The sequence below is a fragment of the Lissotriton vulgaris genome, unplaced genomic scaffold (assembly GCF_964263255.1).
Source record: "Lissotriton vulgaris unplaced genomic scaffold, aLisVul1.2 SCAFFOLD_2125, whole genome shotgun sequence".
Classification (NCBI taxonomy): domain Eukaryota; kingdom Metazoa; phylum Chordata; class Amphibia; order Caudata; family Salamandridae; genus Lissotriton; species Lissotriton vulgaris.
In genome coordinates, this window is record NW_028246696.1 from 259356 (window position 1) to 286290 (window position 26935).

Sequence of the window (26935 nt, forward strand, 5' to 3'; positions counted from 1 at the left end):
TTCATATCAATTTAATGGCAAAAAGCGCCCACTTTCACTTGAGGCATCAAAGGAAACAGAAACCATTAATTTCAGCTACTCATCGTCTCTTCTTTTCTTCTTATTTCATTGAAACAATAATACAAAACAAGGAAAAAATCAGTTTCAGATTTCAGTTTTGTAAATGTTTGTATATCAAAATTTAAACAATCCGGTTATAGATTGACTAGGCTCAATGTCATTTCAGTCATTAAGCAAAAGTCTTTCACATTATGCCCATGGCTTTCATCAGAGCTTGGAATTTAAAGTCTCAAATTTTCTTTTCAGAAGGGCTCTTCTTCAGTTTCAGTCTCCAGATATGAACTACTCTCAAATCTGCATTGGTACTTGTTCATTCATAAATACTCCTCCTCAATTTCTTCTTTTTCTTCACATACTGTGACTAAATACACCCAATCAGGAAAGGCAAATTTCAATTTGGAACTTCCCTTCTGATTGATCTTTTAGCACCTAGTCATTCAGTACCACTAGTTTATAAATTCAGCTGTCTCTCAAAGTTTCTTTCTGGTTCACAATGCTTCCATTTCCAAGTACTCTTTCTTGGAATGTCCTCTAACAACGCTTTTTCAATGGCAGTCTTTCGCTTTTTGTTTCCTTCAAGCCATTGACTTGAGTACGAACATGAGCTTTGTTCTAACTCCCCTCTTTTTCTTCCAAAAGGGCTCTTTTTAACTCTTCTAACTGCAGCTTGTCACTGTTTTGATCAGAGACTGCTTTTTCTTGCTGTTACTCATGTCTTGCTCTTTGCTTTGTAACAACTCATCACTCTGATCACTCTGTAATTGGACTTCAGGTGTTTCAGGTTCTTCATCCGAACTTTCGTTCATCCAAAACTTTCACTTTTGTCTTAGCACTACATCTTCATCAGTTCCAAAAACATCTTCACCCCAAACTGGTTGATTCTCACTGTAAACCTGGACTTGGCTTTGAGCTTTATGAGCAGACTTTGTATTTCGATTATGCATCTCATCCACTGCTTCAGGTACTCTTTCGTGTGAGCAGAGTGGATTCACCTGCATACTTGACCCCACTATTTTTTGTCATGATAGTTTGGAAAGGCCCTCTCCATCTTTCATCGAGACAGCCTTTAGCAACATGTTTGAAAATTACTACCCAATCTCCATCATTCAGTCCATGGCAGGTCATATCTTTGTAATCTTCTTTTGTCACATTCACCTGATGAGACAGATTTCACCATATCAGTCTGACCGTTCCAATAATCCAGAACTATATCATCAGTTATTAAAACTAGTGCTGCTGAAGGTAGATATGCAAGTTTCATCGCTCTGCCTATCACTAATTCATGGGAGATCAACCTATTTTCCCTCTCAGGTATGCTTCTCATATTCATCAACACACGGGGAAGAGTATCAGGCCACTTTTCCCTAGTCGAAGTACAGACTTTTGCCAGTTCACTCTCGAGAGTGCCATTTGTATGCACACCTAAACCTGATGATTATGGCTGATAACTACAAGGAAATCTCTGATGTCAAAAGCTGTGCAGATTATCTGTAACACTTCATTCTTGAAGTGCATGCCACCATCAGTCTCACAAGAAGTCAGAATGCTAAATCGAGGAGTCAACTCCCTCAGCAACAACTTATCAAGTCTCAGGTGATCTGTTATTGTGGGAAATGCTTCCATCCATTTGTAGAACAGGCACACAATTACTAAGACATATTTCAAGTCATTACAATGTGGCATCTCATTAACGTCTGAAACACACAAAAGATGATGGGGGAATGCTTGCAAAAATGTCCAACCACTGGCAATTGCTCAGGGAGCAGCTCAACCCATTGTTCTTTTGCTCAGCATTCCACCTCAGTTTGGACCTTTCCATATGCAAATCAGTCTTGGCCCTGCTCCTCATTGGAACAGCCCAGCCAGAACTGGATTGCTTGTGTTCCGGTTCAAGGAGAACCTAACAAATCTATCCTCTGTCGAAACAATCTTGGTAGCTTTGTAATTCATATTTGTCCTACTTTGACACCAAAACCAGTGACTTTCACAGCAGCTTGACAATGACCGCCAATTAACTTGGCCCACTGAGGGATTCTGACTTCAACTGAAGGGACTAGGTTTAAAGGTCTTTGACTGGAATCACTCACTTGGTGTAACCAACCTTCACTCATTAAGGCAAGGACCCAGCAAATTTTAACATTAATGCTTTACTTTCTCTAGCTGATTTTTGCCTTAAAACCTTGCAATTTATATCTCTGGCTCCCTGTATCCAATGTTATTGATGTTGGTGTGTTTTTGCTAATTACATCTTTCTTGACCATTCTAAATTGCTTGGTAATTTTATTGTGTTGTGTTCTTTACTTTCAAAATCTTAATGCTGTTAGAACGTACCATTCACTTCCCTGGTAACTTCCTACTGCTTGTGCTGGAGTTACAAGGGATGTACATAAATTCTTTAGGAACTGTGTTTTCAGATTAATGGAGAAATCTAAGAGACTAATCTTTATTTATTTGCAAGACGCGTGTAAACCAGTTCCAGTAGTTCTGACAGTTTCTAGGAATAAAGACAGTTTCATCTCTGATGAATTATTTGAAAGTCTTCCTTCTTGTATGAACAGTTGAAGTTTGACCACAACATTGACTTGATAGATGAGGTGAGTTTCAAGTCAAAATAACAGAATAGATATCATGCATTCTAAGTAGAGGCCTGTGGTAATACCAGTAAGACAGGCCACATTGAAGCCAATAGTCTACTCAGGTGAGGGGTTTCCAACTATTCTACCTATTTGTGGCATTATTTCAAAATAATGAGATTCGTGCACTTGGTGCTCAACTAGTTAATTACCTTATTTTCTACCCAAAAGTTGATTTATTTTTTTCCACAAACATTTGAGAGTCATCATGGTAGAAGTCGATTAGCCTGGCCAGAGAACACATATAAACGTTGAATTTGAGAAATGTAAAAACCCCTGTGCTCTATCTTGTAGGGTCAGGAGATTGAAATAGCTGAATGCCAAAATTCTGATATTCTGAAAGTGATTACTGTTGGATTACTGGATCCAGTCTCGGGCTGGACATCATATTCCTGTCATATCATTTAACCCTTTCACAAAGTTGTTGTGATTCATGGAAACAAAGGCCACCAAAAGTTACAAGTGGAATGAACACTGCCTGGTATTCCTGGAGCTAATGTAATGTGGAGTCCCTCCTGAATGTTTTGTACTGCAGTTTTGATTTCATTCATGGGTCCAGTGCCAAAGCAGAAGTTGGGCAAAAGATAATTATGCTCTACATAATCCTGCAATTGTCTTATCAATTCCTGATCAACTAATTTCCTTAAGTAGCTGAGACTATATGTTGATCTAAAGAAAAAACAATGATCTTGGGGTTGGCAATGGCTTCTTTAAAATTAGATACATAGAATGTCTTTTTCCTGAGCCCAATTTAGGTCAGAGTTAATTTGAGGCGCAATGCTTATCAGTGGTCTGCCAACATGTTAAAGGCTTTGAATTTGTTGTCAAGATTTCTCATTTTATCCCTTAGGATGGATTCGCAGATAAAAATAAAATTAGCCAACAATTGTTTGGGACAAACAGAGGTATGTTTACTGCTCATGGATATATCTTGGTGTCATGGTTATGTCCTCTGAAATCGCAACTATCTTTGTCTCAGAAAAAGAGAGGTAATCCTCACATTTCTGATTGTGTCATGCATGGGGTATTTTATTATGCTTCCCTGACTGTTATTTCATGAAAGATATTGGATCAGTCCTGATTGTCCATTATCTTCATTGGCATGATTGGTATAACATTCCCCTTTTGCCAGTCAGTTGTATTGCTTTATAGTATCCATTATTAGGTATCTTACACAAGGCTTTGCCCAGCTTCAGATTGTTGGTGCAAAATTACAGGGGCAGTATGATTTCGAAATTGACATTTGAGGCTTTAAGGTATTCCAGATATAGGTTAAGGAGCATTTAGGAACTAGTTAAAAAGTTAGATCTCTACGGTAGTGATAAGCCACTTAACTGGAATAGATTTTTCTTGTTCTATTTTTATTTTATGCACAGTTTTTGTTGCCAAATGTGTATAGTGGGCATGGAGTCTAATCTAATTTGCCTCATATTAAAATAAATGAAACCCCTTTCTTTGAATGGGGTTGCCAAGTTTTACCTTCATATGATTTCTTTAGCCCCTGGGACATTGTAGTTGGTATTTTCAAGTATACATTTTGATTGTGAGCTTATTTGGTGTTGTCTATGTCTTCTAACACATTTGAGTTAAAATCACGAGTGATTTTCTATGTCTGATTCATGCTTTTCTATCAGGTGCTCTTTAACATCTATAGTTTTTAGTAACACAATGTAATAAGACAGTAGACAACTTTTTCATTCCTCATTCTCTGCCTTGTGTGTGATTCAGAGAGGAAAATGTAATGATTGGATAGATGCAGCTTTTTGGGGAATTTTTGTTTAAATATATCATCAAGCTGATGCCACAGCAGTCAATTTTCAATCTTTCTTTGCGCTGTTAGTGTGGTTCCAGACCTCAGCACTGCTACTGGCCTCAGCCAAATGACATTGCAGTAGCATGCATGTTTATCTTAATGATCTCATTTGCATGTACTCTGTAGTTTACCTAATAAATCGAACAGTTTGGAATTTTTGCAGTTTCAGAGAATGTGAGGTGCAAAGAATCCACATATTGTGGCTTGAAAGTTAGTTCATAATTCTGACAGTGCAAACAAAAAGGATGAAGGTTCAAGGTCACTAGGCCCTGGGCAGTACAGGAAGAAGACAGTGTTTGGGACTGTCGCCTACCATACATTTTGCAATTATCAATGTTGCCTACTAGATGGGTTTAAAGAGCCAAATCCTGATATCCTTTATACTACATAAATGAAACTTTAAAAAAAAAATAATACCTAATTTCCTGAGCTGTTTGCATGTGTAAGTTCAACTTTCATGTGCAAAAGAAGTGATTTACTTGTACAAATTCACATTTGCAATTAACAAAATATACATTTTCAGGTGAAAATGTATTCCATGCTTAATGCTCAATATGACTGCAGGGACCAGAAATAGGCTTTCTAGGACACGTATGCTGCGGAAACAATGGCTCCAAACATAAACTCAAATCGTTGACATTTTAGACCTATTAAGAGCAAAAGTACATACATTTCTAGAGTAGTAGTTGAAAGGAACCACCCAATTATTAGTGAAAATGAAAGGGAAGGGTTTCAACTTTGGAAATAATATTTGGCCAGCGAAAATAATTAAAAACAAATAATTAAATATGTGGAACTGCCTGCGCATGCTCATAAAAGACAATTCACTATTCTTTTCCAGGATTAGCCCTTCGAAACCGGGGACTGTCACAAGTTTTAAGAGTGCTTTTGGAAACCTTTGTGAGTTTAATCATTTGTACATCTGCACCCATGTGCAGAATTATTCTAGGAGTGTAAGTTTACTCGTTTTTTCAAGATTCAGCCACAGCAAAGAAAAACAAAGTATTAAGCAAAGGCGATAAGTGAAGAGCAATGTGCCTTTGTCAGACTAAGACATCCAAAGAGCTGAACTTCCTAAAGAAAAAAACCCCAAAACCATCAACTAAAATGTCATTTTGTCAGTAAAGTACATACATCATAGAGCGCACACTAGAAGTCAATTGCAAGCTACATGTTGTATCTTTCTAACAAAGAGGCTACTTGATGACCCGCCATTAAATTGTAATATGAACAGAAATGGGACAATGTAACACCGCTCAAAATGGCCTATCCTGGATTTGCACCCCATCCAAGCATAGGACAACAATGACAAACACATATAAACCGATGGCTGTGGGGTGCTGACATAAATCCCACTCTCTCTATTTATACCTTTCTCATTATACCTTTTCGGTAGATTTGATGACATCAGATTTTCCCAAACACCTAAAGGTTCCTGTAGACAATGCAATTTCTATTTTATGTATCAGAATCAAATGAAAAAAGCAATGAATCACCTAACAGCTAATTGTAATAAGAATATAAGAGATGGGAGAACCAGATAAAACACAACAAGGATATCATACAAAAACAACAGGAGAATACATAGAATCATATCAACATAGAGGTTTATTAAAGTATAACTCCAAAAAATATGAACAGATGGATTTGTAAATGTTGCATTAGTATACATTATTTTACAAAGCATTTTTTCTAATACTTCTTGGGTCCATCACCCACTTTCGCCATTTCTACTGTTCCTAGTTGTTTAATTATCTTAAAATATCCTGCTGTGATGAACTACCTTTTACCATGAAAAAATGATTTTAGCACTTAGTAAAATGAAGGTACTTTGGAAAAAAAACAGGTTCAATTACATGTAAATTATTGTAATATATATTCTCAACTAATTACGTCCATGCAAGTGGGCCCTACACATATAATGAATAATTTTTGGATCAGATGAAGGATAGAAAAGCAGAGACCAAATATAAAAAAAATAAATGAAATGTTACAGGATAAAAATATATCAAATTGTATGATAGGACACCACCCTTGTCAAGCTATTGCTATGCATCATGTCCCTGCTACCTACATTGATGCTAAATCACAAATTCACCTTCACTCTCCTTAACAACACTATTCTCCATTTCTATTCCTGATAAACACCATTTTACTTAACTCCTCATCCCTCTGCTCCAATCAAAAAGGCAAAACATGCACAAAAAAAATCAGTCTCATGGCAACAATATATTTTCTCTTCACCTACACTGAATAGTAGTTCATATAAAGGTACCACTACACAACGCATAGAGGTTTCTGTGTCTGCATGGAAAAACTCGATCTTCCTTCATAGTGTGAAGCAAGATACTAACAAATAGTCAGGGACGGCTCCTCCATGTGGGTGTAGGAGCGTCACATCACTGCTTTCTCAGAATGCGAGAAGCAGGAACATAAAATGGTATAAATACCATTTTATGTTACTGCTTCTCACACTGCGAGAAAGCAGAAGGGTTTGGTTGGGGGCAGGCGGTTTACTGCTTCTCACACTGCGAGAAAGCAGAAGGGTTTGGTTGGGGGCAGGCGGTCTTTCAACAGGTCAGGAGAGGAGTGGTTAGCCCAATGTCGCAGGCCCTGACTGTTTGGTCGGCCCTCAGGGACTGACCAAACCTGCATGCAGCTTACATGAGAAAACGGCCTCCCCATAGGCACCTGGCATGGGTGCAGTCTCCACGCATTGTGATTGGCTTAGAAGAGGAGAGGTAGGCTGCCTGCTTCCTGCTTCCTGCAAGGAGCAGAGAAGCAGATACAACGCGTGACCGGATCGGGCCGTTCAACGGAAGTTATTTTTTTGCTATAATTAAAATTAAACCTCCACCACCACGCAACCCCCTCCCAACGCGACGTCACCGCCCTCCCCACCCGCAAGTCATGCCGGCTGTGACTGCAAATAGTGTCATATTACCTACTAATAAAAAACAACTATGGGTTGGGATGATAAATTCCATTGGCATACGTTTACAGGCTGAATCAGTGAGCGGAAGGAGATAGTGATGTGTAGGTCATGAATTGGAATCTTCGTAAGTCAGAATCAGCTTTTCATCCATTCGTGGTCATTAAATTAAGTACCATTACATTGGCTACCAGGGTGCATTGTATCTACATCACTTATAAGTAACATGAGCACTTAATAAAGCTGCTTGTAAGAAGAACGTAATTATTTACATTTGAACAAAACTCTGGTAAAGAATAAATGACCGTGTATTACAAATGTGCAGAATTCTCTATTATAGGTAATATGAAGCATGTCTTGTTATAATTTTCTTGATGGTCTTCTTTTATAGGAAAAAATGACATTTTTGGAGAGATGGTTCATCTTTATGCAAAACCTGGGAAATCAAATGCAGATGTAAGAGCACTAACCTATTGCGACCTTCACAAGATTCAACGAGAAGACCTGTTGGAAGTTTTGGATATGTATCCTGAATTTGCAGACCAGTTTCTTACAAATCTAGAACTTACTTTTAATCTGAGGGATGAACGTTCCAAGGTAAACATTTTTCAGTTTTATCCAATTTCATTTTTATTTTTTTTTGCAACTAGGACCAGTTGATGCAAAACCATGTTGCCAAATGATATGCAAAAATGCACAAAAAGCTGGGTCTGTGTAAAAAAAGCCTGAAAACAAATCAAGAGAAATAGCTATGGAGACACAGATTTAATATACTGGCACTTCACTGTATTGTCATTATGGTAAGTAGAGTGTTAGTTCTTCTTATTATCAAACCCCCTCAAATATTACAACAGGCTTTTTAAAACCATTTACTTATAGATGTCTTGAGAGCAGTGCTTAATTTGAGACAGTGTTTTCCGGTGCTTGGGACTGGCACTTAATTGTCAACACCGGCACATATGACAGTCTGCCACATGGTGAACCCTTCTTTTTTCTTATTTAGATATAAGCACTACAACAGTTTATTAGTTTAAAATACATTACAACCACTTGTGTCTGCCAACCAAGCCACTCTTATAGCTTAGGGATCTGGAATAGTCTTAACTGTCACACTTGTAGGAGTGTGATGGTTAGTAGCTCTATTGGTGCTGTCATTGACAATGCTGGCAGGGACAATGGGTGGTGCAAGCTGCAGTGACCTGTTGACGAGGACCCTGGCACCTACTTTCTCACTAATTAGCCACTGCTTGAGAGAACAGAGGAGAACCAATTCTATGCAGGAGGCAGTTTATTACATACAATATGTATAGGTAGTCAAGTGACACCTTCGGGTAGCTAGTTATGTTAAAAGCATCACCAATAATTAGGGATCCTTGTTTCCTTAAAAGTCATATTTAGCCTTTTTTTATCATAGAGGGTGCATCAGCGGCACAATGTGCGTCTGGATCCTGTGTGAACCACATGGCCGCCGGCTCTGTGCTTCTTGGAAATTACATGACAATGCATCTTCACCTGCACAGCCTATTCAGGGCAAAAGGCAGCAGACAGTCATCGAGCGGTAGATAAAGATGACCTATGAGTGTGTGTCGGGGTTTCCTAGACCAGACATAATCTCCAAGGGCCCTGAGAGACGCATTAGCGGCTGACTGCTCATGTACACATCCAGTTAGAGTGGCTTCTTCTACACTGACACGGTGAGCGCCTTTTTAACTGCTGCTAAGGGTGCAAACTAAAGGTGTGCGTTATAAAAAAAAAACATCAGTTTCCTACTAAATTTAGAGCAAATATCTGAACTTTTGAGAAGTCACAAAAAGTTTTACAGTAGCAGATTCCTAGGAGTTTTCCAGGTCAATATTAGGGAAATGTCTCACATGAGAACAACTGCACTTTGTAACCTTTCCCCCCCCCCTACTAACCCACCAATTGTAGGGTTGTTTTTTTGCGATTTCTACAACTGAAATGGACTTACTCATGCCCTTGGTTCCAGATTAAGCATTGGCTGAGAAACAGTATATAAAATACCCATAAACAAGAACATGTATGGTTTCTCCCAAACTTTCGGGGATTTGCCATGCATGAACACCCGTTCCATGGCCCAGGAAGAACATATACTCAGTTGAAAAAGAAAAGGTGAGTACATTATTTATGATAATTTTAGGATCCTGGTAAAATCCCTCAAAACTGATTTAAATAAATGTACGTTTTTTAGATGGATCTTTTGAGAAAATACAGTTTGAATCAAGGTAACATTTTTTTAAATGCCATTGGGGACATTATCGATTTGTATCGTTCTGCAAACTCACCATTTAAGGATGTATGGATAAATATGTTGTGCGAAATTGGGATTGGTGTCTCCACCATGGCAATTAGGTAGGCCCCAATTTCTACAACCAAATTCTTTTACTTCTGGTGTAATTAGACCCTTGTACTTCAGACCCTCAAGCTAGGAACAAATACCCCTTTTTAATACCTAACTTTCAGGGTAGCTCGGCAGATCAGTCCGAGGCAAATATAATGGGTGAGGGGGTGTGGTCTAGAAGCTCAGTCCTCAGCAACGCAACAAATACCACTTAATACATAAAATTGCTTTTTATATAAAAAAACAAAGCACTTTAATACACACAATACTAAATACTGTGCACAATAGTTCAAGTATGTACAGAGTGGGCAAACCAATGAGAACATCTCTAGGAAAGTAGGATCTGCTTTTATGGTTACTCCCACGTTTTTGCTTAATATGATGCTGTTTTTACTAGTCTGACTTGGATCCTGCTAATCAGGACCCCAGACTATCTGCTTTCTCCCTAAATTGTTGTGTTCAGTACCTAGGTACATCCCAGATTGGATACTGGGGTACCCTTGTCAGTCCCTAATATATGGTACCCATGTACCCAGGGCATAGGTACCCCTGAGGTCTCCCATGGGCTGGAGCATGCATCATGCCACCCATGAGAGACCATTCAAAATGGATCTACAGGCCTGCCATCGCAGCCTGTGTAAAATGGTGCATGCACCACTTACTAAAGATATGGGTTTACTAGATCTAAGGGTCACTGCACTTAAAACCTATAAGTCACCCTTGAGCAGGCCTTAACAATCCTGAGGGCAGGGTCTTGGTTCTAAGTGAGAGGGTGCCCCTGCATGAGCAGGAGCAGGATACCCCCACAGCCTACGGAGTCCATTCTCCTGGGTTGTCAGTGAAGCGGTCATATACTATATAGAGGGGCACTGCATAATCGCTCAATTACCATCTCGAAAACGGCTGCAACGAATCCTATCATGTTTGTATCAAACTTGTTGGAATAATACCCCCACACCGTAAACGGTGTGGATAGTATGATTCCAAGCATCGGGAGAGCCCTCCATTAGGCTCTCAGTGTTCCCGGTACTAACCTTCTAGTCACAGGCAGCACAAAATGGTTGCTGCCGATCAGAGACACATTTCTGCAGCCACGGCCGGCAGTAGGAGTTCCTGTAGGGCGGTGACGTGGGGAGGGGTAGGGGCAGGGTGGGGGGGAGTAATGTATGGATTACGGAGTTTAACAGGTAAGTAAGTAAACATATAAATAAATAAAACAAATTTCGTTGCGTGCACTGCATCACTAAATGCGATTCAGTGCGCGCACCGAAATTCGTTTTATTTATTTATATGTTTACTTACCTGTTAAACTCTGTAATCCATACATTACTACCCCCCAACCTGCCCCTCCCACTCCCCAAGTCACCGCCCTACAGGAATTCCTACTGCCGGCCGTGGCTGCATTTCTGCCCTCCTGCTGCTGAGCCAAGCTTGAGCAGGTGAAGGCAGAACAATCGGCATCCTGTCGCATGGAGGTGTGACCATCTCCCAGACAGGATTTAGGGCCCGATGTAGGTCGGTCGGTAACGGCCGAAAATCGGTATTTTCGGCCGTTACCGATCGGTATACATGATTTGACATGTAGGTGCACTATTTTACCGAATCGGTAACTTTACCGAATCGGTAAAGTTACCGATTCTGTAAAATACAGAATCGGTAACTTTACCGATTCGGTAAAGTTACCGATTCGGTAAAATACCGATTCGGTAATTTTACCGATTCGGAGCCACCCATATGTAGGTGGGACTCTTCAGAGTCCAAGGAGCCTTAACGAATCGGTATTTTACCATCAAATCCTATTTGATGGTAAAATACCGATTCCGGTGTGCATGCACATGTGTGCATGCACACCTATGCCATGTGACAGGCAGACCTGCCCTTAGGGCAGGTATGCCTGCCACATGGCACCTGTGCCTGTTTTGGGGGTGCCAGAGGGTGTCAAAGTGACACCCCCTGCACCCTTGAGAAATTCGGTATTTACCGATTCGGTAAATACCGAATCGGTAATGCCCATTCATTCCTATGGGCTTCAAAGCCCATAGGAATGAATGGGCATTACCGATTCGGTATTTACCGAATCGGTAAATACCGAATTCATCCGATTCGGTATTCCAGCACATCTGGAATACCTACATATCGGACCCATTTATTTACCGATTTTAAATTACCGAATCGGTAAAATTCGGTAATTTGAAATCGGTAAATCAATTTTACCTACATCGGGCCCTTAGTGTATTAGGGCTGGGTGGGTGCGTTTGCCAGCGCCTGAAAATCTGCATGAGATGCACATTTGGAGTCCCTGTGCAAAGTCCAGTTCAAACCAGTCCTGGGAACTGTTGGCTCCCGCTATGGTGTGAAACTGGACAAAGGACATGGGATTAACCTCCCTCCTATCCAGACCCTTCCTTTGGAGGGTCCCTTGAATCTTCCTAACCCTTTCCCTAAGGTACTTAAAGGCTCGCCTGGGTGTAGGTCCCTAGATTCATCGTGGGATAAGATTCAGAACTGAAACCACTGCACTGCTACTGTCTGGGCACTCTGGACTTCGCTGGACTTCATTTGGGTCTGACTTTGTCTCCCTTCCAGTCTGCTGCATCGTCTGTGCCTGTGCATCATACAGGAACCTTCCAAGGCCTCTGAAGCATCATTGACAACCAAAGTAATATCCCTTGGAGTGAAGGAGTCACTCCCCTGCATATGCAGTCACTACAACGAAGATGACCGGTCTGCATATCCCAAGCTCCTCTGGACCCAGGTTGTGGTTTTCCTCAGCTTCTGAGGCCTGCTCTACCCTCTCACCAAGTTTGAGGCCAATAGTCGTTGTGGGGGTTGCAATTACCGAACCCTTGGCTACTGCATCCCTTTGCAGTTGCAAAGGCTTGTTGACATCTTTGCAAGAAGATCTTTGGGTTCCAAGTAGCCCCAATCACGAGCACCTCCAGTGACAAGAATCTTCAGCCACACTGCATCATCTGCATCGTGGCCTGCATATGTTAGTGACCTGCTTGATGTCCTCTTGCGACTCCTGTGCCTTTGGCCTGTGGGTCCATTTGAGGGTCACCTTTGTTTTCCTTGGGATCCCCTGATTGCTCGGGGCCTGTCATGACTCCCCTGCCTGTGGTGAGTCTCCTGGACCTTGCTGGTCCCAACAGTGCACCTTCTTGACTTCCTGCATGGGTTGCATTTGTCAAGACTTGTTGGTGCTCCCGCCAGACACCAATCCCTCTGCACTCAATGTCCTTCGTGGAACAGCTCGTATGCAGGTCCTGGTCATCATCAGCATCGCCTGGTCCTCACAGCTGCTGAGTCAATATCACTGTCATCTTATCTGAAGCACCCAACATCGGAGGGCATCCGTCTTCCAAGTCTATGTTCACTCCCGAGTGACATAGACTCTGTCCCCTCTGCTTTCAGGTACTCCTCTTCAAGAATCCACGTTTGGATTCCTCCGGACACTATTGCAGGGATTCTTCACATACACAGAACTATGTGCAGGAAAACAGGAACTCAGTGAATAGGGGTGTACCAACCTACCACATCAGTACCCAAAATCCCAAACCGACTAGCTATAGTGTCTCATTCATTCTCTTACAAATATCACAGAGCTACAAATGATTAGACAACCCAGAACACAACACTCCAGACTCTCTCAGGAATCGCAGGAGCCAGGCATACTCTTTGGCTCACTCACTCGTATTTGTCCACAATGCGAATAGGCACTGAAATAGTTCAAAATGTTTATTTTTGTTAGGGTTAGTCCTCTCTCAGTGACCATGGACTGACATCACATGACCTGCTGACAGAGGGATAAATGTTGGTCCTACCTCTACCTCGTTGCTTGATATTGCCATTGTATGGATTCTGGTATCCTGGTCTCCTGGTTGCTGTTTGCTGTTGATGGAAGATTCCTGCTGCCCTGGATTCTTTTCCCCTCCTTCCTCACGGGCTCGTGAGATGAGTTTTTGTCCCTGCCTTTGCTGCCCCTTATTGGTTCTCTTCTCCCTTCTTTAGTTAGATAGTTGCACGTCCCGTTGTTGACTTTTCCCTTTCCCCCCCTTCGTATTTTTCCCAGCGTTTGTTGTTGGTCTTGAGTGTTCGGGGGCTCCCGTTCGCTATATTCGTTTTGAGTTCAGTGCCCTTTTTGGAGGTTTTGCCGAGAGGACGCATTGGGTTTACAAAGCGTTTAGCTTCGTTTCAGCGCGTCCTCACTTAGGCGCCTCTTTGCATCATTATAGGCGGAAGTGACGTTTCGGGTCATTCCGCGAAGGGCTTTGCATTCGAACGCTGGGATTCTCGGTATTCCCGAGTGTTTCCTCCCAGTCCCTTTCCCTTTGGCCCTTGTAACAAAAACGAAGGGTTTTTTTCTGGCGTAAAACAAAGCCTGTCATAAGTCCTTTTACCCCTCGTAGTGTAATGTAAAAGACGAAGGACACTGTACATATGAACTTCTGATTGGCTATTCAATACAAGAGACTTTATCTTGAATTGCCTTCTTTTTTACTCTCGTGCCCAGTGCCTTCACGAAGCAGAGCCTGCGCTACCCACTGGTAAGAGGGGTTGTGAATGTTGTGGCAGGACATGGTCACTGGTGTTGGGAAAGCACAGTGTGGAACATATACATATGAAGGGTATGTCTTTTTTCTGTTTTACATAGGTGCAGAAGCGTGGAGGAGGGAGCTGTGTCCTAACGTTCTATAAGGGTGGAAGACTTGGTGTCTCCTCAAAATACCACCCTCTTTTCAGGTTCATTGGTGCACTCATAGTGGTTGTCTTGTGAGTGGCCAGTGGGCAGGGGAAGGGGACTGGTGCATGCTACGTTCCTGCAGTGCTCGGGCTGGGTGGAATCCAACAATTTTCACTATCGTGCTCTACAGTACAGTATACATGCCACTACTAGCAGCAAAAATGCATAAACTCAGCACAGTTAGCATTGTTTCAATTCCATAAAATACAAAGGGAGAAGTCATTTTATAAAGACTGTGGAAATAAGGGCTTTTAGGCCTGAGCACCCTCCCCTTGACTAGACGAAGTTTATGTTATAAAAAAGGACGATCTCTCGGCTTTGACAGCAGACCCCATACCTTAAAGCCCGTATGTAAGGTTTACATCATAGGAACAGCAGAGCTCTTCTCCATGGAACGGCTTTCTCCAAGTGTGTTAAAACAACATGCAACAACGTAATATCAAATCACAAGTCTTCATTACTGCAGCTGTGTGTAGCATGTTATGTCTAGGTGCTAGGGACTGACCAGAACAGAATAGCAAGGGGCATTGTTGTTCGACCTTGCACATTGTGTTCAGACTAAACTCCAGGAAAGGCAGAGAACACGAAGGCAGCCTGTTCTCATGTGAAACGCACAAACAGACTGTTGTAAAAACAAAGTCATGTAGTAAAGTGCGCCAAAACAGCATCATGGCAGTGAAGCTCATGCTAACTTAGCAATGTCGACAATGTCCCTAAGGGCCCATATAACAACAATTTCTACTCTTCCAGCAGCTGCACTTTCCTGAAATCCTCCATTGGGTTCGACAGTGGTTTCCGATACCACTCACAGATATGCACCCGGTTTCCCTGGGATAGGTAACTTGGGTACCACGGTATCCGTGGGTGGGGTGGCTCTCCAACCTTCTGTCTTCCACAGGGTTTCTTCAGGCCCTCTGGGAGGGGTCCCTAATCTTTAAAATTCCAACTGTGACTTGCACATAGACTTGTACGGAGCCCGCGGTCGTGTTCACACACTGCATGCGTTCTCCGTGGGGTCCCTATCTACTTACCTTTTGTGGTTCTGTGGGTCTCCAGCTAGTCTACATCCTCTTGACATTGTCATGACTCGAGTCATGGATGTTATACCACTTTTTAAGTATATGGTTTGGTCCCCCCGGAGAACACTGTGTATTAGTGCTCTTTACTGTGATTTATTTGCTAAGGTATTGTGTGCTTTTTTTCTGTCTCCATGTAGGAGATACTGTAACATACTAGAGAGTGTTATATAATACATATTTTTATAAATACCTTGTGTGGTTCTTTTTCATTTAATTCATACTATAATCTTGCATTCTGGTACAATAAGCTGCTTTACACAGGCTGCTCTCCACAGCTACCACTGGGATAGCTTTCTAAGGTTGTCTGAGACATCTTAAATCACCATAAGGGTTGTCTGGACTGGTGCAAGGTGTCCACTTACATTAGTGGACATCATATACCAGGCCAGCTTCTCAACATTCTTTCAACGTCCTTGCCTACAGTAAGGTATGGGTGCAATAGTCAAATAAATCTCTAAATCCACACCAAAGACTTTACTGTAGAGGCACCTTGAACAATCTGCCTGCCAGTAAACCTAGCCCATAAAACCACAATATTTCTCCCACCTGCCTATAACAAAGTATGAGGTATGCAATATGAAAATGTCTAGGCTTCTGGCTTCATCACATGGTATCACCATACATTTAACAGTAAGAGAATGAGTGTTCTATATGAAAAAACACTACAAGATGTTTAACACCTTGGCTGCTAATGGTTTTCCCCTCCTGTGCTGAGAGGCTTTGAAAGCCCATTGTTCATGACGAGCTCAGCTCGTCATAAGCACAGCTCCACTGTGCCTCATGACGAGCTGAGCTCGTCATGAGCATGGAAGGGGTTAAACAGATATGCACTATATAAAATCTGCCTTTTCGGCATGGTCACCCTACATGTTTCTCCTTTTTTTGGATCTTTGTGTACAGATGAATTAATGCTGATTTTACAAGTTTTACATATTTGGTAAAAAAGAATAGTTTTTTGTGAAGATGCAACGAGTAGTGTATGCAGAAATGCAGACCAGATGAGACATTGTTTCATTTAAACATGAACCTCTTGAGAAACTATTCAAATATGAATTTGTAATATTTGCTGTATATGCTGTTAGAAATTGGGTTTTAGGTTGGAGGGGACCCTCCTTAAGCAACTATTCCAAGCCCAGTCTGGGTGAACCACAAAAAGTCGCTAAATTAATCTTTTCTTAACTATCTGTTAGCTTGGTACAAAAGCATTCGGGCTTAACTTAGAGGCAAAGTGCTAAGTATTTATTCAGAACTTAAACAGTAGTAGAGTGAAAATACAATACAAGAAAAATCCTAATTTAGCAAAATAGTGTAGAATTGTATAAACTACTTGACACAAACAAAAAACAAAATCCAATCAATATAACTGTAATTATGAATCTCTAAGTTTATAGTGAAAAGCTGGCACCTAAAAGATCAAAGTGGCACCGGCAGACATCTAGTCGCACAAGACTAGGGCAAAGTATAAAGTTATGGGCGACCACAATGGAGTGCAGTTTGCATTCACAAGCTGGATTGGGTAAGGCCTCCAGGCACCTTCTGACTTAAAAGAATTTTTGAAGCAAAATGGCTGAAAAGATAAAGTGCTGCGGGGTAACGCAGCCGGTGTGTCTGAGGAGAAGGAGTCATCATTGAGGAGCCGCTAGATGAAGTCGTGGAGATGATTTCTACGTTCTGACTTGGTCTCTTTTTTGGAAGTCAAAAATCTCCAACAGGACAAAGCTGCAGGCTGTAGCCAATGAGGGGGTCCATGAGGCGGGGAGTCACTGAAAAAGATTTACAACTACAGAGAAAAACTCAGAGGGAGCTACTGTGGAGTCAGACCTACCGGAGATAGACCTTTGGGGGCTCAGCGAGCTGGTAGGCCACAGTCTCCTCTTGCTTCTGTAGGCACTTTTGACTAAACATTTCTTAAGTCCCAAGTTTTGGTTTTAGGCAGTTTGGGCAACTTTAGCACCACTTCCATGGGTCCCGAACTGGTTTGGCACCACATGGAGGGCAGGAATATCAGCAGGTAATATCTAGGTATAGGGTCAAGTTGTGGAGCTCTTTGTGTCCTTATAGCTCACAGTAGGAGGCCAGCCAACTAGCCCTTGAAGTCATTCCAGTAGTTCTGGGTTCAAGCAGCGAGGCAGACCTTCAGCAGCAGGGCAGTCCTCTGAGGATTCAAGGCAGGCTTCCAGCTGCAGGGCAGTCCTCTGCAGTATAAAACAGGCCTCAAGCAGCAGGGCAGTTCTCTTAAGTGCAGAGAGACCTTCTAGGTATCCTCCACAGGTCCATGAGTGAACTGAAGAGTGTATCTGAGAATCCTATTTTTATACCTGGTGCCAGCTTCGAAGAGGAAGAAACGTCTGGAGTTTTCCACCCACAGATGGTTCTGGAATTTCCTTTCTCCCCGCCCAGGCTCCGTGATGGTCTGAGGTGACAGAAGGTTAGTGAGAAGTTCTTTGTGACTGTGCTAAGGCAGCTCCTTTGAAATGTAAGTAGGTCAGGGAACAGCTCCGTTCCACTTTACTAGGGACCTACAACTGAATTAAAGTTACCAATTAAGTGTAGGCCAAATACCCCATGTTTTAAGGAGTGAGAAAAACACTTTAGCCCTAGTTACCAGTGGTAAAGTGCACCGAGTCCTAAATTCAACCAGAATGAATTTCAGCAGGAGAGGAGTAGGCAAAAGCTTTAGGGGAAGACTACCCTAAGGCTCTACCACAGGGGTCTCCAAACCGGTCCTGGAGGGCCGGATCCATGCCACATTTTTAAAATTACTACATGTATCTCAATGGGGATATCCAAAAAATCTGGCATGGATCCGGCCCTCCAGGACCGGTTTGGAGACCCCTGCTCTACCATATGCATTTGGTTATTATTTATGCTGTAACCTAATCAGGTGCAATCACACACAATGGATAAATTGTTGTCACAAATAATAGGGTAATATAGGACAGAGAGAACAAGTAAATATCCCATTACCTTACACTTAAAATGTATCTCTCGTGTGTAAGCTTCTCATTTCTTTTATGCTGCTTCTAATATTTTTGTTATTGAGATTCAGATATGGTTGCGCCTCATTTACAAACAGAGGTACAAAAGGGGGTGGTGATGGACTGAGCATCTGAATCAATCAAACACTCACACCCAGTCAAAAGATCTGGGTTTAATCCATCACCGTTCTTTAGCCCACTCTGCCACCCCAGTTCAGACATGGCTGTATGCAAATCAGTCTGACCCTGTGCCTCATGGGAACAGTCCAGCCCGAACTGCCAAGCCATGTCTTCCCTGGACCGGAAACAAGCTTCCGAGGACCGGTTTCTGGCATTCCAGCCGTCTTCAGCCCGGCTTGCTTGAATCCAGTGGCAAAGTGAGCAAGGGACTCTCGTCTGAGCATACCCCATCTTCTTATCTTCTGGGGTTGCCGTTGGCTGTCAAATATTGCCAGGTCTAGTACCACACGGGCGCGCGGGTGGGGGGTCCCAGGCTCGTCAGCCCGCTTAAATATTTCAAAAAGGGGGTGGGGTCGCACACCACTCACTCACCAGCGGGATCGCCCCTAAGGACTATGGTCAGTGTAGTTTAGTATTCCGCGATGTATCCATCTTCGCCATCCCTGGACACGTGTTTCGGGGTATTTACCCCTCATCAGCAGGGAATAGGCCATCTTCTTATCTTCTGGGGTTGCCGGTGGCTGCCAAATATTGCCAGGTCTAGTACCACACGGGCGCGCGGGTGCGGGGTCCCAGGCTCGTCAGCCCGCTTAAATATTTCAAAAAGGGGGTGGGGTCGCACACCACTCACTCACCAGCGGGATCGCCCCTATGGACTATGGTCAGTGTAGTTTAGTATTCCGCGATGTATCCATCTTCGCCATCCCTGGACACGTGTTTCGGGGTATTTACCCCTCATCAGCAGGGAATAGGCCATCTTCTTATCTTCTGGGGTTGCCGGTGGCTGCCAAATATTGCCAGGTCTAGTACCACACGGGCGCGCGGGTGCGGGGTCCCAGGCTCGTCAGACCGCTTAAATATTTCAAAAAGGGGGTGGGGTCGCACACCACTCACTCACCAGCGGGATCGCCCCTAAGGACTATGGTCAGTGTAGTTTAGTATTCCGCGATGTATCCATCTTCGCCATCCCTGGACACGTGTTTCGGGGTATTTACCCCTCATCAGCAGGGAATAGGCCATCTTCTTATCTTCTGGGGTTGCTGGTGGCTGCCATATATTGCCAGGTCTAGTACCACACGGGCGCGCGGGTGCGGGGTCCCAGGCTCGTCAGCCCGCTTAAATATTTCAAAAAGGGGGTGGGGTCGCACACCACTCACTCACCAGCGGGATCGCCCCTAAGGACTATGGTCAGTGTAGTTTAGTATTCCGCGATGTATCCATCTTCGCCATCCCTGGACACGTGTTTCGGGGTATTTACCCCTCATCAGCAGGGAATAGGCCATCTTCTTATCTTCTGGGGTTGCCGGTGGCTGCCAAATATTGCCAGGTCTAGTACCACACGGGTGCGCGGGTGCGGGGTCCCAGGCTCTTCAGCCCGCTTAAATATTTCAAAAAGGGGGTGGGGTCGCACACCACTCACTCACCAGCGGGATCGCCCCTAAGGACTATGGTCAGTGTAGTTTAGTATTCCGCGATGTATCCATCTTCGCCATCCCTGGACACGTGAGTGTTTGATTGATTCAGATGCTCCGTCCATCACCACCCCCTTTTTTTACCGCTTTTGGCCGCCATAAGTGTGGCATGGTATGCTCAGACGTGAGTCCCTTGCTCACTTTGCCACTGGATTCAAGCAAGCCGGGCTGAAGACGGGTGGAATGCCAGAAACCGGTCCTCGAAAGCTTGTTTCCGGTCCAGGGAAGACATGGCTTGGCAGTTCGGGCTGGACTGTTCCCATGAGGCACAGGGTCAGACTGATTTGCATATAGCCATGTCTGAACTGGGGTGGCAGAGTGGGCTAAAGAACGGTGATGGATTAAACTCAGATCTTTTGACTGGGTGTGAGTGTTTGATTGATTCAGATGCTCCGTCCATCACCACCCCCTTTTTTGTACCGCTCATTTACAAACAGAGGCATGCCATCTTTGGTGAAATTAGGCATCTTGTGATCTATCTTTCTTTGATTAGTATTGCTTGAGGATATGACATCATTGGTTGTGCCCTCTGTGTTAGTCATGGCATACTATGGCAACTTTGCAGTGCCTATCAATCTGCTTTTGGTGTGGTTCTTGGAAATCTTGGGAATGCCTTTTCATGTTGTTTATTACATTTTCTTCATACCCTTTTGGGTGCTCCATTTTTGAGTGTACTTCACTTCTTTAATTTATATATCACTAATACGTTTAAGTGTAGTTCCACAGTTTGTGGTTTACAGACATTTAAACAAGTACTACTTGAGTTTATTGTAATGGTTCTTAGTGTTTGATTTAGCACCTCAGTCTGACATGCGCACACTTAGTATTGGTGTCTATTTTCTTGAGAGAGGAGTCTTGTAAAATGCTGGAGTTTCTTCATATGTACAAGATATAATCCATTCTATTTTTCTATCAAACTTATGAGTAAGAATATTTAAAACCATAGCATAATATGATGACGAGTTGCAAATGATCTACAGTATGCACATGAATGTGATCAGGGAAGGTGTCTGTAGTCCTCTAGTAATTGGGAGTTTCTTTCGTTTAAAAGGTTTGAGGCAAAAACTTCCCCGTATAGTTCATAGTTCTCAGTTGGCACACTGTAAATCCTGTTTGGGTGCTAATGTGGCTGATGTAAAGGTGGTTGATTGCCGATCTCTTGAATATGAGCTACATTCATTGGTTAGTTCAGAAAACAGCTAATTATGGCAATAATCTTTCTTTGGGGTTCCTGTGCTTCTCTTTAGGAGTGTGTTCTTCACACTCTTTTACACAATTTTAGTGAGGCGCTGGAAGGTGGCCTAGTTGGGGGATCAATTTTTCATGGTTTACGTCAAAGAGCGAGTATTGTTATGGAACATATCAGTTTTTTAGGAATTGTTAGGTCTCCACCTCTCCATACCAAACTGGGTGTTAGACTGGTAATGTATTTTTACAGGGTGATCTTGTGAACATTAGGATAATATCAATTTTAGCTAGGGTTCTATGGACGTCCCCAGCCCTTCTCTCCTAGTATGTGCATGGGGATGCTATCAATATAGGTGGTGTCTTTTGACCTACACATGCAGAGGATGATGTAAAATGAGGGTGTATGTCACTATTTGAGCGCTGTTTGTGGCTACAATGTGCCCTGGGGTCATAGTGTGTACTCCTTTAGTCCCTGGCATGCAGCGTGCAACATGACCCTCGTGGCCCCAGGTGACTTGGCATTGCCCTTTTTCTAGACACTTTTTATAGGTTAGTTTGGGATTCTTTTTGTCTGTCTTTTGTTTCTCATGTGCCTTGGTTGGGTCGGCACCAAGCTACGATGGTCTCTTATTTCCTGGTCAGCCCCTCTTCTACATTGATTATCTGGTGAGGCTTGGATCCCAGCTAAAAGCCTCGTATCAAATTCTACCTCTGATTCCTCTTCGATCAGTGCCCTGTACCTACCCAGCTCTCCTCAGATGGGCATGTTACTTTGCTTTCTTGCTGTGCTTTCAGGATGAGAGCTCTCTCTCCCTGCTTAGATTGTGACTTTTCTCCAGATGCCATCTACATTGCTTCCTTTGCTCTTAGCTATGCACTGTTCTTCTTGGTCGAAATTTGCCCTCAAATGTGCTTTCTGTTGTTTGTTTAGCTTCCTGCTAAAACCCTGTAGCTCCACCCTCATCATTAGATCCCAGAGGACTGGAACCTTTTTCCTCACCCCGCTAGTTGTATCATTGTCCAGAACCGCAAAAATTCTCCCTGTTAGCCAAGTGTGTTCACCTGAACAGGTGGGGGTGTTTTTTCTCCATGCCATTGTGTTATTTTATGCCAAAGTCAACATTTGTTATTTGATGCCAAATTTTTTGTTGCTTGCTTTACAACTGCACCATTCTTGGCAAAACTTGATACGTTTTTTAGCCTTTGTGGGGAACATGGTTTGCATGTGTTTTATTGGCAACTTCATGATAAGTTGGGTAGTTTTAGAGGATAGATGTGGCCTAGCTTCTCTGAGGTAGGGAATCTTTGGTTTTCCTCTAATTGTGGGGAAAATATAAATACGCAGGGGTTTACTAGTTCTAACTACTTGCTATGAGGTCAGTGCTATCTACATTTGCATCACGAACATAAATAATAGTGCATATGAAGGAAATCTCCTGCTTTGGTCTTTGGCGGATCTGGACGGTGCCGCTATGTGGGGGCTTGGTGTCCCAGAAACACCCTCTACAGAGGAGGAGGAGGGGCACAGCGGGATGTCTGCGCCATGCGGAAAAGTGCAGTCTGCCTACCGCGGCGTGGGAAATCCTTTTATTTGGTATTTGGCTGATCTGGACACTGCTGCTGTGTGGGGGACTCGTCGTCCCAGAAACACCCTCTACTGAGGAGGAGGAGCACAGCGGGGCGCCCGTGTCATGCTGAAAAGGACAGTCTGCCTCCTGCGCCGCGCCCACACGGGTAAAGCCTGGGCCTAGGCCAAGAACGGGCCTGTCCTGCACCCGTCAGCGACGGGAGGAGGTGGGACGAGGCCACCCCCTTGTGGTTGGAAACTAGTTTAGGAGCCCATAATTGAAAAAAGGATTTGAGTGTGCATAAAACTGGTAGCAGCTTCGAACAGTCTAATAGACTAACAACGGACCATAACAATCTACAGTCCTGTCCTGAGTTTCTTGTCTACCGCCTATTTCCCCATATATGTGGACTTGGCCTCTTGTCTTATTTTTAAGGTCTGAATGAAGTTTTTAAAGTAGGGACTTGTCCCTTTCTTTGGACTTCCCTTAATACAATACCGTACTGTGGACTTTGAGGTACCTACCATTAGACATTTTTATCAAACTGGTTAGCTTGTTATCGTGTGGATTTTTTTTATCTCTGTTTTCATCCTTCTCCCCCTTCGATCCTAAGTGATTGGGAAGGGGGTGGCGATACACAGGCCTTAATTTACGGGACAGGTATTGTTTAGGGTAATGTTTGCCAACTGTAAATCCTTAATAAGCCTATAACGAGTAAAAAAGGAATACTTGCACTCTGTCTCTGTCTCTAGTGATAAGCTTTTAGTAGTTTTATCTACATTGAATTTTCTCTTATTCTACGCAACATCTAGTAGGCATGGGTAAGAGGAATCAACCTACTACTGCCAGCGTTGCTGGCAAGAATCGCTCTCCATATAAATCCCAATTTACACTATTTAAATACATTACAAGAGTGATGGGGGCGATTGAACAAAAATAAAACTATCGAAGAATCACTGCATAATAGTGATTGTGCCCAGGTGTCAATAATAACATCTCAAGAGCCCCAACCCTCAATTCATAGTATAGTGAATGCTATTAATGGCCTTGCGTGACCAACGAGGACCTGAGATTAAGAAGTGGGCATGATAAAAGTGGAAATAATGGGTGTATCCAAGATCTTCCTGAAACTATTTCTCCATCAAAAATAAACTCCCCACCACCTAAATGGGTTAGAAAGGCACAGATTCCACCCGCAGGGTCACGTCCCACCAGAGAAATAGCGCAAATTAAGCGAACAATTAGCAAAACACAGGATCTAGACCAAGCAATTACCGAGAATTGTCTCAAACTTAGTTTGTTTTCAGGAATCTCATGGTTAGCATATATGCCACATTTCTTTTGTGATATTGATCATCCAGAGTATTTTGAAAGACCAGAAATATTCAATAATATCAGTATAAAGGTTCTGAAAGAGGAAGTGATGATGCACCTCGGAAATCTCCAACTGCTAATTGAAGTCCCCAACTAAGTGTATCAAAAAAGCAACTAATTTTAACTACTTTTAATATGCAACCCTACTTCAGAGCAGTATTGAATGGTAGGCATAATTTGTTTTGACCCGTCTAAGACTAGACATTTTTCATAGACTAGTCAGTTTTTACAAAATGAATGACTGGTCAACAAATTTAATTAGTTGCCCCTCTGACAACACAATGCCCCAGGAAGCAATGCATGTGGTCTTTTTTGCAAATTGTACTGTCATTAAGCAAAATATATATTTTATCAATTTTTAAACCATCTCGTCCTACACAATGCCGCACAGCCTATTTATAATTGCAATCATTGCCCACCCTAGAGATTTGCTGCAGACTGCCATCTTTTTTATGGGTGGTATTTTACACTAGAAAGAATATTTTATTAACTCTCTCAAACTAGGACATAGGTTCCAAGTCTATCATCGACCTGGGGACCTTACAATGCACAAAATATTGAACGAAGGCAATGATCTACATAATCTAATGTACAGTATGGATTAATTTTTAATACTATTGGCCATGTGCAATACTTTGAATGTACAGCTTTTTATCTATGACCAGTTTAGTGTAACAGCAGACCAAATTTATGTCTTTTATCTTCGAATAGCCTACTGTATGTGTGGATTTTATCAAAAGGATGTAATAGTTGGACTCGGATTTTAGATTAATTTGTCCTCTCCTGTTTTGTATTGGTTGCACCTAGGATTAAGTCCAATTACATAATTTTGAAGGAGAGAGAATTTTAAAAAACTGATACACAATGAAATCTGTATTACAATTAATGTCATTATACACACAGTAAAAATTATTCCCGGGAATGTTTGATTTCAAGAGTGTTTTGTGAAGTTTTCTGCGCGTTACATCCTTTAATACTAAGCTACTATATGTCTAAATACCCTCCACTAAACTGAACATTTAATGATATAAGAACCCAAGTTAGTTTTTAATTAACAGTGGATGTTAATTGATATTGATACATGATAAGCACTGTATAATGCTGTCTGTTTTAAATGTTGCTTATATGTTTTTTTTTCAAACGTACGAATTTGGGGGCATATTACCAAGGGGGGGCGATAGGCAATTATCACGGATTTAGCGGCCGTTTTCGGCCGATAAGCAGCGATAATTCTATTGCCCTATTAGCAAGCTGTCGCTAACTGATGTTGGCGACAGCTTTTAGGCGATAGCGAGCGGTTTGGGGCCCGCTTTGCATGTCAGCGATGTTTATCGCTAATGACATGCAAAGTGGGCGTACCCAACCAGTTAGCGACTGAAAGTAGTCGCTAACGGCGCTATCGCCGATTAGCAAGGCAGGCGTAGCGTTGGAAATATTCGCGCTAAGCGCGAATATCTCCAAATACTAACACCTGCCCTGACCAGTTCTTAGCCATGTTATCCAATGGGAGGTGGATAACATGGCTAAGAGCATTTCGTCGCTAATGCGTGAATATCGCTGTATTCTCAGCGATATTCACGCATTTCGCCGCTATCGCTGGATATTTTAGCACAATGGAGAAAAACGTTGCTAATAGCATGTTTTCTCCACTAACATATCCAGCGATAGGCAGCGATAAAAAATTTGTCGCTAAGCCTATTTAGCGATAAATATTGCTACTTGTTGGTAATATGCCCCATAGTATTTAATGATAAGTATACTAGTTCTAACTACTTGCTATGACCTCTGTGCTATCTACAGTTGCATCAACATGAATATTTCTCAAACACAAATAATAGTGCATATGAAGGGTCACAGCCAAGAAGAAAGTGCAATTGTTAAGCAAGCAACATAAAATTTGGTATCAAATAACAAATTTTGACTTTGGCCAAAAATACCAACTTTTTTGCTTTTGCATCAAATAACGATTGTGAGAAATAGCAGCACCTTCATATACCACATTGAAGCATCGACAAAATGGAACACTGAAGAAACAATACAGTTGACTATTATAAGAAAAAACTAGGCAAAACTGTATTACGTTTAAACGTATTTACTTGTTATTTTGTCACTTTAAGTTGTGGAGTACTAGATGGAAGTAATCTTGTCATACCTCTATGTGTGAGATGTATAACACAATGCTCATCCTTTGTGTGTGCAATGATTGGTGTGTTAAAATGCTCCTTCTGTAAAGCTAGTGGTTTGGGACAATTGGATGAAAATAAATTTTTCATTACTGCACAGCACAATCAATTTTGTTATTTTATTGCTGAGTGTTTTGATGTGATTGGCTATGCACTTTGTTTTGTCCATTTAATTTATCTGGTTGCTTTAGTACAATATCTGATCAGGTGTTTTTTTTTATACTTGACTAGGCAGATTCGCAAACTTTTGCTGTTAGTAGGTGTAACTTGCTCTTCTGATACCCTTGCCTTGCTCCTGGAATTCATGACACCCACAGAAGCACGCTCGTCCCCTATGGTTCTCTTTCTCGCCACACCCAGATCTCTAGAGCC

The 26935-nt window shown here is 42.4% G+C and overlaps 1 protein-coding gene across 1 annotated transcript in view; it reads left to right on the forward strand.

Moving 5' to 3' along the window:
- The window catches only part of LOC147665788 (voltage-gated inwardly rectifying potassium channel KCNH7-like), a gene marked incomplete at its 5' end in the record, with an annotated part of 344861 nt that overhangs the window by 178847 nt on the left and 139079 nt on the right, over positions 1-26935 (forward strand). Inside the window, one exon of the mRNA XM_086949481.1 lies at positions 7830-8035. Coding sequence (XP_086805607.1) covers positions 7830-8035 — 206 coding nt within the window. The remainder of the gene's footprint in view (positions 1-7829; positions 8036-26935) is intronic.